The sequence below is a fragment of the Leuciscus leuciscus genome (genome assembly GCF_965113295.1).
Source record: "Leuciscus leuciscus genome assembly, chromosome: 5".
Lineage (NCBI taxonomy): Eukaryota > Metazoa > Chordata > Actinopteri > Cypriniformes > Leuciscidae > Leuciscus > Leuciscus leuciscus.
This window is the reverse complement of record NC_138729.1, coordinates 11918578-11930874: the sequence shown is the minus strand read 5'-3', so window position 1 is coordinate 11930874 and position 12297 is coordinate 11918578. Positions and strand designations below refer to the sequence as shown.

The 12297-nt window shown below is 36.4% G+C and overlaps 1 protein-coding gene across 2 annotated transcripts; it reads right to left on the bottom strand.

The window, feature by feature from the left end:
- Positions 1–4144: 4144 nt before the first annotated feature.
- tbx2a (T-box transcription factor 2a) lies at positions 4145–12026 on the bottom strand. 2 transcript variants are annotated; one of them, XM_082171436.1, is made up of 7 exons: positions 11309–12026; positions 10442–10709; positions 9608–9754; positions 8796–8872; positions 8541–8716; positions 6492–7090; positions 4145–5453 (listed from the first exon to the last, which is right to left on the bottom strand). In XM_082171436.1, the coding sequence occupies exons 1-7, from the start codon at positions 11665–11667 to the stop codon at positions 5016–5018; spliced, it is 2064 nt and encodes a 687-aa protein (XP_082027562.1). In that variant the 5' UTR covers positions 11668–12026; the 3' UTR covers positions 4145–5015. The 2 variants fall into 2 exon arrangements, with proteins under 2 accessions (XP_082027562.1, XP_082027563.1); XM_082171437.1 differs by having other exon boundaries at positions 8541–8704.
- Positions 12027–12297: the final 271 nt, after the last annotated feature.

The window sequence follows — 12297 nt, the reverse complement described above, 5'->3', positions numbered from 1 at the left end:
AAGGTGGATAGAACAGTGATTCAACTGATTTGGAACTACCAGTGCATTAAACAGTTTAATTGCACACCTTCCAGCCAATTAGAATCGAGTATTCTGAAAGACCATGATGGGATAATCCATGGCTAGCTGTGCATTAAATTCTTTTAATATTTTATTTCAAAGAACCACCCGACGCGAAGCGAAGTGCATTGAAATTGTTTAATGCACAGCTAGCCGTGGATTATCCCTTACATATACCATCTCAAAGGAGGACACCCTCATGGTTAAAGGAAAACCCTCTGACATAAGATTTTATTTTCTAACTATAACAAGGTTGCTCACTAAATGTAATCAAATAGTATTGTGACAGTTCCTGTTTTGTTTGTTACTATAGTTAAAAGGGAATAAAATGCAAATAATAAAGTGTTTTAAAATTTGTTAGTTTTACAATATGGTTACCATTTTAAATGTTCCTCTTATTCACTTTTTGTTAGCCTATTTGTTGTTGCATGTGTGATCATCCCATTTTTAATATGTTGTAGAGTTTATTTTCATCCATATTCTGATCCATATTCTTCATCAAATTTAATGTCTTACACAACATGTTCTATCAGTTGTTATAGCTGGACCTTAAAGTTAACAAAAGTAATAAAGAAAAGAAAAGAAAAAAACATCTATAGGTATCTATTACACATTTAATATATATGTATATATAAAATATTTATTTATATATTTATATGTATTTATTAATTTCTTTTCTTTTCTTTTTTACTTCATTTTACCTGAACTGACCTAAAGAATGAAAACTTTTCTGACCTTTAGACAAGACACATAGTCGTGATTGTTAATACAGGTGTCCTCTTTGTGATTTCATTTCCTTTTTTATAAATATTCTAACAACAAAATGACTTCCTACATATTGGTTACATTACATTTACTAAAATATTGGTAATGTTTCAAAACAAAACTGCTTGGTTATTTTCTTTAAGGAAACAACAGTAAAATATGACAAACTACTTTTCCCTGAGAATTTTAGCCATTTAATTACATTTCTCTTTCTTTATTACAGTTTTAAAAATGTATTTTTCTTTTAGAAAGTGAACACGTTCATCAAATATGTTTTTTAAAGTGTATTAAAGTCATTGTCTTGAACTGCATTTTAATTTAATTTAATAAGCACTGCATATCCTATCATTAGCAAATGTTTAAATGAAAATGTTTTCTCAGTTTGAAATGTATGATTTTTAAAGTAACATCTTTAAGTGCCCTGTAAAAAAAAAGTTTATTTTTTTCATTAGCTGTCAGGAGACAAGTGCATTCTCATTGTCAATGCTTTAAACATCTTAAAGTTTAAAACATGTTCTTAGGTGAGACTGACATGTTTCATTGTTTCATCCAAGTTGTTGGTGCAGTGGTGCAGTTGCTCAAAGTCTAGTATAATTTTAGTCTTAAACAAAAACAAACCCCAAAACAATGCATAACCTATGTTTCCATTTTCAGACAAAGTGAATGCCTTGATTTACTGTGGTAAAGTATTTCATCAATCCTTACTAAAAAGTCTGGTTTAATAAACAGGGAGGTAAAACACAGGGGTAAGGTTACATTTCATGACTCGACTGAACACAGACACTGTAACCTCAACCAAACACAATGTTTGAAGTTAGCAGGTCTGAATATCCAGGCAGAGCTGACATCCTGAATCAGAAGACTGAAGTTGTCATGTTCAAAACATCTTTAAAATATCTGAATGTATAATACCAAAAACAATTTAGGTTGTGTAATATACTGACAGAATTTTTTTTTTTTTTTACTTGCACTCTGTGAATGTCATGTTGCAATTGATTAATTCCTTGTGTCCAATTGTGTTAAGTGTCCGTCTTTTTGAGCTTAACACAGTTTAGCTTCAGGCATTACAATAAATCGGTTTGACTTGACCAGCAGTTCGGAATCATTGAAGCATCAATGTATGAAGAGTCAAAATGGCATTGTTCTTTTAATTATTCAGTGGTATACCCGTATTTCGAGGCAAAAATAAAATCAACTTCTGTTCAAAATCAGATTATAAATTCAACACACACCTCTCCAAGAAATGATGGGCTCATTCATTGCATTATTTACCAGCAGAGGGCGATGTGAACTTGAAAAGGGCAATAAAAAAAAACTTCAGTAATAAGAATGACAGGTCATGCCTGCAATCTGGGTGATACAAGTATCAAGCATAATGATTTGTAGTCATCAAAGATTCGGGCAAGACTGGTAGGCTTCTTCAAACTATTTAAATTATATTTCCACATACTGACTTTCCCTTTGTTGGTTACCATAGCCTTATGCAGCTTTAATTTGCATCTCTCTGCTGAAAGCAACAGAAGCCCCTACCAAGAAAACAACTAGGCAACATTTAGAGTTTATGGTCACCAAATATTTTACCGTTGACAAGGAATTCATTTTTGTCATTCATTTTTAGAGTGTTTAGTCTTGTGCAACTGTAGCGCAGCTAAGGAAACATTTTAAACAAAACATTTAGGCTATTAAGTTTTCGTGATACATTTTTGATAGGCTTGATAAAGCTGCAGGCTTGTTATGGCAGTCGGACTGGGCTTTTGATTTGTCAATTCACCGTCCGATACCACATGAATGTAAAAAAGAAAAAAAAAGATAGACCTACTTACACAGGTTATATATGCGTAGATTTAGGCCTATAAAAACACAACTATATTTGTTAACATGTGGTAAACTTTAAATGCACTAGAATCCGCCGTTAGAAGCGCTCGGAGGGATAGACGCACTCATTCTTCGGTGAGGCGGCTATTGGAGCCAAGTGATCAGTCATTGACTAATTGTTTTAGACAAACATTTTTTTCTCCATGAGAGTACAAGGTCGAGAATTTGGCTCTGTTAATTGGACGTAACAGAATTTAACAATAGCCTCTCAATAAAACGAGTTTTGTGATTATGGTTTTAGAAAGAGAAGAAAAGAGGCGATGGGGCTCTCTAATTACCAGCCTGGACTCTGGAGATCCCGTCGGTCATTGTGCGCGGGTGTGCAGAGACTGTGTGGCCGGCAGGCAGGCGACAGGCGCCGGATTGTGAACAAAGGACTGTCTGCTGCTGAGGCTGTGAGGCGTCCCTGCCGAGGCGATTAACCCTTCCACCAGGACGGTGACACTTTTCTCGACTCCCTATCCTCCCCCACCCCGGGCATAATGGTAGTACAGTATAGAGATAGGACAGGTGAAGACAAGATTAATGTATTAACGACCGACACACCTAAGAAGTCCAGCTCAGAACAAACAACACATTGTAACAAGCAAGTCGGTACAATAGCTTAACACAAATGTGCTTTTTGAAGCTGGTGAACGAATTATGGTGAACAAATGGAAATGTTTTAAGACATTGCCAATATGTCTTTATACTGCAACAGATCAGAAATCATTAACCTATTTATTATTAGATCGCAGTGACTGAGATAGCACGTACATCGCAGAGACATGTATTTGATGTGTGTGTTGTCATCTGGAAGACGTCGGCTGTTTAGAGTGTTTGCTCATCTGCAAGACGTCTATGAGACGTTTCCTGTCAGATGTCAAATAGATAGGCTTTATAAAATGATTTGAACTAGAAAGATGTTTATGGTCTAGAATAAATGTAAAACTGACTTTTTGTTTAGCCTATCAGAGATATTTATTTACAGCGCTTTCCAGACGAAGTGCTCTTTATAAGACATATTGGAGACGTATGTGCTACCTGGGATTATTTGTCACAACATTTGTCAATAAACTAGGTTACTACGATCAACAGATGGCGCACCTACATCACATTTAGCTGCATGTAGGCTAACTGCAGAACGTCGCACAACCAATTTAAACAGTTTAACTATATTAATGTAGGACTATTTTATATAAGCACGGCGACATTGTTAGATTAAATTAAATATAGGCTACTTGATCTCAACCCACAAACAGAGATACAAATGTTTGAATCCCAGGATCACGCAAGGCAAAAAAGCTGCACGATTCATGCATCTTATCTAAAACAATGGCAATAACACTGCTCATGATCTGATCAAGAATACAGAAAATAAAACATGCTCATAATTTACACGGAATCATATTTACATAGCCTAAATACAGTCCTGTATTTACATAAATGAAGTAATACAAAAGACTAAATGAACACTTTCGTTTTATTTAACTGAGAAATTGCAACAAAATCGCTCATTAACCCGAAAATCCAGCACCGAGATGTTTAAACAGACAGCTCTCATAAGAGAAACCTTCTCAATGCAAGATTAGAAAGAAACCTGAGTTGTCCCTGCCTATGGACCATCATTAAATTTAAACATCTTTTGTTGAATTTAGCTACAAATGAATAACATATCACCAGAGATTTAGATTTACAGTGGCTTTTCCTTTACTTATCTGGCAGGATTTCACAAACATAACACATTCGGTTTCCTGCTATCAAGCGCTATATTGTTCATTATTTGTAAATGGGAAAATATAAATGTTACAAATTGAGACCTAATACTATTTACACACCAATGTACAGTTTTTGAATAAATTAAAATCTGTCTCCTTCAGTCCATTAACCTTATTTACATACGTGTTACTTTTATTATTATTATAAATAATTAGAAAGAAAGGTCCCAGACATAGGCAACTTAAACGTTGAGCATCCTCATATGTTGTTTACAGTTTTTTTTTTCCTTTTTCCTTTTCTTTTTTTTTTAATACACTGACATGTGAGCCTAAAATTGGCATCCACATTCAAATAGCTAAAGAACATTCCAGGGGAACATTCATAATATAATTTCATCGCCAAATCAAGGATGAACGAAATCAGCATGCTTTGTAGATCCGAAAGAGGGGCGTAAAATAGCCTATGTTACAGTTCTCGTCGAAATCCAGGTGTGGGGCTTGTGATAGCCTAATGATAGGGGATGTTCCATTGTCTGAGCCATCCGTTCAACCGACCAACTCATTTTCATTGAAGCATAGTTATGTAATAAGAAAGAGTCCGCGGTAGTGTTCATGGGGTCACTTTGGTGAATCGCTACGGGGTGACACGTCTCTGTGTTTCTCCAGTCCGCTTACTAATCTTTGTATATTCTGCAGTTCGTTGATGGAATCCTTCCCTGAAGATTTGGGAGATCCTGAGCTCTGGCCGGTTCCGGTTTTATGGCTGTGGTGCTCAGATATGGGACTGCTCTCCCTGCTGCCTGATTTCGATGACTCTGACTCCGCGCTCAGAGTGCTTGGAATTCCGGTGGTGAGCAAGCCGGAGCTTTGAGGAATAGACACGGGGATCTGATAGGGGTTGAATCGCATCCTTGGCCTCGTGCTGGCGAGAAAGGGGTTCCGGCTGAGGGTGGACGCGGCACTGCCGGCAGGAAGAGCAGAAGCCGCCGCTGCCGCAGCCGCCATGTATGTGTACGGGTAGGGTAGCAATCCTCCGAACGGTTGCATGGAGATACCCTAAATGTAAAACAACAAGAAGATATTTTAATTCACTGTTGGACCAAAAATAAAGAAATAAATTCAGCTTGTCAAGAAATATGATAATTATAGTCATTAATTAAATATTATTGCGCAAAAAAAAAAAAAAAAAAACATCGAAAGGAACATATGTTGGCTGAGCGCGGTTAGCAAAGATCTGCATTCGTTTACTGCGTGATAAAATAATGGAAAAATGTCTCTAAGCATAAACACTAGGGTGTAACATTATATCGTGACACAAATCGTAATGCAACAATGCATCAATATGTATCGTGGATAGTGACAATGTATCGTGTGTAATTTACCCAAAATGAAAATTAAGTTTTAAGTTTAAGTTTGCAGAGTTTTAGAGTCAGTACTACATTAAACTACTATATATGTTGTTGAATATAATGTACAATAATGCAATGGGGGAATGTTTGTGGGTCCTGACAAGGCCAAATGTCTTGTTTTCAGTAAAAAGTAGCCTACATTATTTTAAATATATCTAAGTCAGTGACAGAGTGCAAGCATATTCGTCTAAAATAATTCTGTATTTTCAGCTTCAGAATCATGAATATTTTTTGAATAGGCAGTTAGGGATACTAACACTGGTGTCACCATTTCATTTCAATGTAATACCAAATTTAGCATTTTAATCAATAGTACATTTTTTGTTAACCTTTTATCAAATGTCGTGGAGTATCGCAATAATATTCTATTGTGAGTTCAGTATCGTGATATGTATTGAATCTTGATTCGTTTTGATTCGTAATACTCAAGGGTATTGTTACACCCCTAATAAACACCAATTTCCCTTGATTCCAAATGCAGCGATAGCCTACATTGTTTAACAGAACTGATGAAACAGTTTACAAATGTAAAATTATGCCAGAAAATATTTACAACAAATACTAGCTACTAAGCTATATATTTTATCTTGGGGACTCTGTGATAATATCTGTTGGCAAACATTTAGAAAATAGGCTTGAAATGCATTTTGTTAGCTATAGGCATAGTCATAAACAATCATCATACCTGAGATGCTAGCATATGTTGTGATAAGTGGAATGGGAAAGGGTTGGGTGAACTGGTACTCTGAGAGGAGAGGCTTCCATTCTCTAGTCCACTTGCTCCAGACATTGAGGCTAACAAATGTCCCATGCCCATGGTTGAGAAAGCACTTGGAGTCATAGCAAACTGCCCTGGGTGAAATAAGAGTGGTTGTCCTGCACTCAGTGGGTTAAAGAAATGTTGATTGTGTAAACCAGAGAGGGCTAGACTTTGCAAGTGACTTGCGCTGAAATGCGACGGGCTCTCTGTTTGAACCATCAGTGGGGAAAAGCCATCTTTGACTGGGCCCATGGAGTCTGCATCCTTTTTGGAGGTATCTGATTCTTTCAAATTCCTGCTGTCCAGTTTGTCCTTCTCCAAGTTTCTGATGCTGAAGACAGAATCGTTATCTTTCCTCAATTCCGAGCAGTCCCTTTTCTTTTCAAGGTTAGATCTGTCCTTGACTCTGTCCTCGCAACGTGGGCTGAATGGTGATCGTGGTCTCTGATCTGGACTATTGACTCTGATCATTCCATCATCGTGTTGGTCTAGTTCGTTGTCGCTTTCATCGCAGTTTTTGTCATCTGGAAAAGACGAATAGTAAGCACATCAGATTTTTTTTCTTTTGATAAAACCACCCAAAAAATTCTTTAATAAATTCGACTCCTTAAAAAACACACCGACTTGTTTAATTACTCCCTGTGATTACACAAGGATGGGATGAAATGTTTTCCATGATAACTACTTCCTCTGTTTTCATCCATGGCACAATGAGCGTGACTTCATGGGATTTGGACAGTTTGAAGGAAAATTTTTAATGAGCTCCTAATTAATCGTGATGAAATTCAGATGACAAATTGGCAGACCCAAAGCATGTGCATGAGACATTCTCTGTATCTGCTGCACTTCGTTTATATATCATGACGTGCCCTGAGGACTATAACTATTAGCAACTGATCCTATTTTCATAACATGTAAATTGACAATATTTACACATTACACAAATCTATTCTACCAAAATGACAGCGATCCGTCAGCAAACTTCATAATACAGTATTCATCTGTAAATTAGTCATAAAATAGTTTAAGCTAAATTAAAAGACAAAATAATAAAAAATTATGTCAGGAAGTGCAATTCATAGTTTGCATGAAGTCAGAAACTACGATATATAGTTTTCACACAGTTTGCTATGGATCATATCTTAAGTGAGATTTGTTTCTTAATTTGTCATTAAACGCCACAAAATGGAACAATGCTTGATAATAGATAAAGGCTAAGAACATTCATGAAGATTAAATGTAGCGAAATAATTTTAGACAGTTCCTTAATTCTTATCTGCACTTTTAAAATGATTTAAGCCTGTAATTAATCAGATGTCATATAAAATAACAGACTGGGTGATTACAAATCATAGAACAATAGCTGTGCATATTTACAGTGTATAATTGCACATTCAATTACAGCATTCCTTTACTGTGTTAACCTGGCAGCTATATCACAACTACAAAGCAGCTTTTGGAGTTACTTTATATTTTTATGGCTGATTTGATCTAATTGTATGAATTTCAGTAATTTATTAATTTTATATAATTTACTTATAACGTGCAACATCTTCAATTGTTAATGTATGCCATGTATATAGTGAATATTCATATATTCTGCTAAAAGCAATGCATTTTAAGGATAAACCACACTGAAGAACACTGTCATCCAACTAGTTCAAACTGACAGTAACTAAAAAAACTAACAGGCAACTGACTGTAAACATATTCATCAGTTCATTCTCTATCAGTATAGCTTTAAATAGTTGCTCATTCAGCAGCAGTGTAAAGTTAATCAACTTAAAGAAAACAAATTGTAAAAAATATCGGATTCTACATGATACACATTCAAATATATTAATCTAATGTAAATTCCATTCAAAAACAACGTAATTGACAAAGGTATTGTTGGTGTTAACAAACAATTAGCCTACTGTAAACAAGAAACTCTGCACTAAATTACGGAAATGGCATCACAATGCATGTTTTTACCTCTGGATCTGTTGAATTTCAGTGGACTTGTTGCTGATCCAATCGGCGAGTGAACTGAATCCCTGCCAGTAGTTTGTTCGCAGGATGAAGCGTCCGAATCTCCTCCATCTCGATCTTTGCACTGATCGTCATACATGCGCATTGACGGCAGGGCTAACTGTTTTCTGAAAATTAAACTGAAATTAGATTTATGTCATGCCTAAATAGTATTATTTTTACATATCCGATGGTTAAACAAAACTTTAGACGTAATACCTCTTTTCTCTTCTTCCATTCCCAGTGTCTCTGAATCCTTTTGCGAATGGATTATGATCAATTTTCAGTTGTGTGATCTATAAAAAAAGAGAAATTGTATTTATTTTCCGTAGGCCTATTTCAAATGAACAGCACTAAATTATTTTGAAACTAAAATTCGTGTTTTTTTATAATTCAAACAATCGAATAATCTAGTGAAATAAACTATGAAACATGTCAAATATGTCCTGATATATCCACAACGACTGTTTGAATTGTTCTGTGAATTAAGTTTAGGCTTAATCAAGCCAAGATTATAACTGAATTGTTAAATGAACAACTCAGAGTACTTTCGTTTGTTCAACCGAATTCATTGTGACTTCACGTGATGTAGCCTAGTCTAGTTTAACACCGCACAAGCCTTTCATTTTTACGGGGTCACATTTGATTGTTAAGCATATTGTATTGCTCAAGTTATACATACAAACGACTATTTGGTGCCCGTATTGATTTGAACTGGCCAGTAAACTTTACGGTCATATGGCCACCAGTCCTAGTGTGCTGTCATCCCAATTATAATCAACTCTATTCATGACCATGAAAAAAAAAAAAAAACACACACACACACAAAAAAAAAAAAAAAATCCCAGAAGGAATAGTCGGGTAGGGAAGATACTGGACAGAATTCTAAAATATACATGTTACAAATTGTTTTTTCTCTTTCAGTTCTTATAATAATACAAATAATAATAATCATAATAATAACATGACAACGGATAATTACAAAAAAATATTTCTAATTAAAATTGCGTTTAAGTGCTGTAGTAACTTACCTTGTCATTCTGATATGCAGTGACACCTATAAAATCGGTCTCAGGGAATACATATGTCCTGAAGGTGCTGTAAGGGAGCTTCAGAATGTCGTTGGCTCTAACGATATGAAACCTTGGCTGGTATTTGTGCATTGAATTTAGAATGGTCTGAGGGGGAAAAAAATAGAAAAGTTTCAGGTCAATAATAATCAGGTATCACAAATAAATATCTGCACAGTAAATAAAAACATGCTTGTATTTTCCATATGAAAATGTTTCTTACTTTTTTATTTATTTATTGATAGTATAGTGGGTTTTATGAGAGCAGAATGTACTGTAATAATGGGTGGATTTTTCGGTGTGATCGTTGAGGCCTTGTTTGGATAATTGAGTGATTTATTTATTTATTTCACCGAAAGCTATAACAAAACAATATTCTAAATTGCCATTTAAATGATATGCATGTGGATAGGAATAGTGTCATTTAGCCTGGAGTGAAAAATCCCATCTTTGGTTCCCACTGTCGATCATGGGACATAGTTTGCCCCATGGCATTTAATGTTAAGGCAACTGCTCTTTCATGCTTCATTTAGTCGACAGACGCTGAAAACGCGTTCGGAATCCAATGCACCTTAAATGTCTAAATTCTGTGCTTAGCTTAATCTCGTAATCATCTTTGCTTCTTGATCACTTAGATAACTTTATACTATCACATTTCCCTGTTATAATGGAAATAAGGAAACAGAAATCATTCCTAAGAAATCAGACTATTGACATTACAGAGTAGCCTAGTTTAATACAACTATTTGCATTAACATACAGACATGCAATTTCAGAAAACGTAATGTAACTTACAAATCCATGTTTATCCGAGATATTGTTGGTCAGTTTGAGTTTATGGAAAGCAACAGGCTTTGCCATCCACTGTTCACCCGTGGCCGGGCTATCCGGGTGAATGTACATTCGTTTGGGCATCTCCGGGTCGGCCTTTCCTGCGACCATCCATCGAGAGTTGTGAAATTTGTACCGACAGTCGTCTGCCGCAACAATATCCATCAAAAGTATATACTTGGCTTTTTTGTCCAGGCCGTTCACGCGCACTTTAAACGGAGGAAACATTCTCCTGTGGACGGAACAGACATTAGTCATATCTGAGCCGAATTTCTTCATCAAAATATTGACTTAATATGTTAAAGACATTTTAAAATGAATTCAAAATGTAGCCAATTTGAGCTACATTTTCCGTTAAAAACAAATAAATATCCCTCATATCTAGGTCGTTTTGTAAAGGCTATTGATAAAAAAAAAAAAAAAAAAAAAAAAAAAAGAAGAACAAGAAACAGCCAATTATGGCCGGTGCTTTTTTTTCTCTTCTTCTTAAAAATTAGTTCGCCTCGTGTTAGCGCGATATTTACATTGTTCAGATACATTAACTTCTGCGCTTATATCGCAGACGAGTTTCTATATAATAACCTTAATAACAGAACGAATGTGAATGTTATTATGCTGACATGAAATAGATATTGAGTTTGTGACTGTTCGGTGCCGTCGATTGGCGTATAAACATAGCCTATTTATCGAGCAATAGTCTTATTTCATTTCGAACTAAATTATATTTTCTATAGTGAAATATAGGCTACTAAACATTTTCAAAGTGAAATACATGAACATCGTTATGATCAATACAAGGAAAAAAAAAAAGATATATATTTAACGCCTTACCTTCCTGATTTAGTGATGACCATTTCGGTTCCAATTTTGTGGAATTGATCCCAAAGGTCCTTAGCTTCTAATGTAACTTTAGGATCGTCTTCAACGTCCTCCTCTGGCTCGAGGCTCTTGAAGGAGCGGAGATGAGCCGCCTGGTGGTGATGTCCAAGCGCCGCGTGTAAGCTAGCCTCAGCCGCGCCGGAGAGCGCATGATCCGCCAGTGGTTTACTGAGACCCGGTGGTAAAGTGAGCGCTGGAAAGAACGAAGGTTGAGCCGCGGCAAGGAAAGCTGACATGGGAAAGTCGGCCGGCCTGTGCGCGTGAAAAGGGTGATAAGCCATAGCGTTCGCTGTAAAAACTGGATCTCTCATCGGTGCATCCAAAAAGCCAGATGGAAGTATAATATTCTAAAATAAACTGCGCCTTGAACTCGCGTAAGTCCGACTGTCTGTCGCCCTCTTACAACAGAAAGAAAGCGGTGGTTTCAGTAGTTGGAGAGGACTGGTAGGAAATGTCACTACCGTCGATGATGTCCAGTTGCAGCACAGTGATAAAATCCTTCAAAAGTGCAACATTGACACTTCGGTGTAGATTTACAGCTTTCCTACTGTCCAAACCACTATAGTATCTAAAGCAGCCCCAATAAGAATGCGCAAGTCGTGAGCACTGATGTAGAATTGGAAGGTTCTTCCCTGACCACACTGTCTTACGTGCCCCTTCTCACTGGATCCCCGTACTAATGAACCAAACCGTCTTGATTGCAGATTTTACGCATTCTGGACCAATTGTAGAGCTCCATAGGCGTGGTTTTGACAGCTCCAGCCAAGATCGTGAAGGGGGGGCTGGCTAGAAGGTGTCGGAAGCATTCGCAGTAAGAAAACATGTCAACAGAATAAAATATTAACCAATGACAGAGTAAGGATCTGGAAACCCCACCCCCGCATAACCTAACCTAGGAACGGTCATCTGGCTGTGCGCAGCCGGGTAAGAGAATGCTTTTC

Excerpts from the sequence above, each read along its gene's own strand:
- tbx2a (XM_082171436.1), bottom strand. The coding sequence starts at position 11,667 with ATGAGAGATCCAGTTTTTACAGCGAACGCTATGGCTTATCACCCTTTT. Across the intron at positions 10,710-11,308 it reads GTCATCACTAAATCAGGAAG|GAGAATGTTTCCTCCGTTTA; the intron begins GTAAGGCGTTAA and ends TTCCGTCCACAG. Across the intron at positions 5,454-6,491 it reads AACATATGCTAGCATCTCAG|GGTATCTCCATGCAACCGTT; the intron begins GTATGATGATTG and ends TTTTACATTTAG.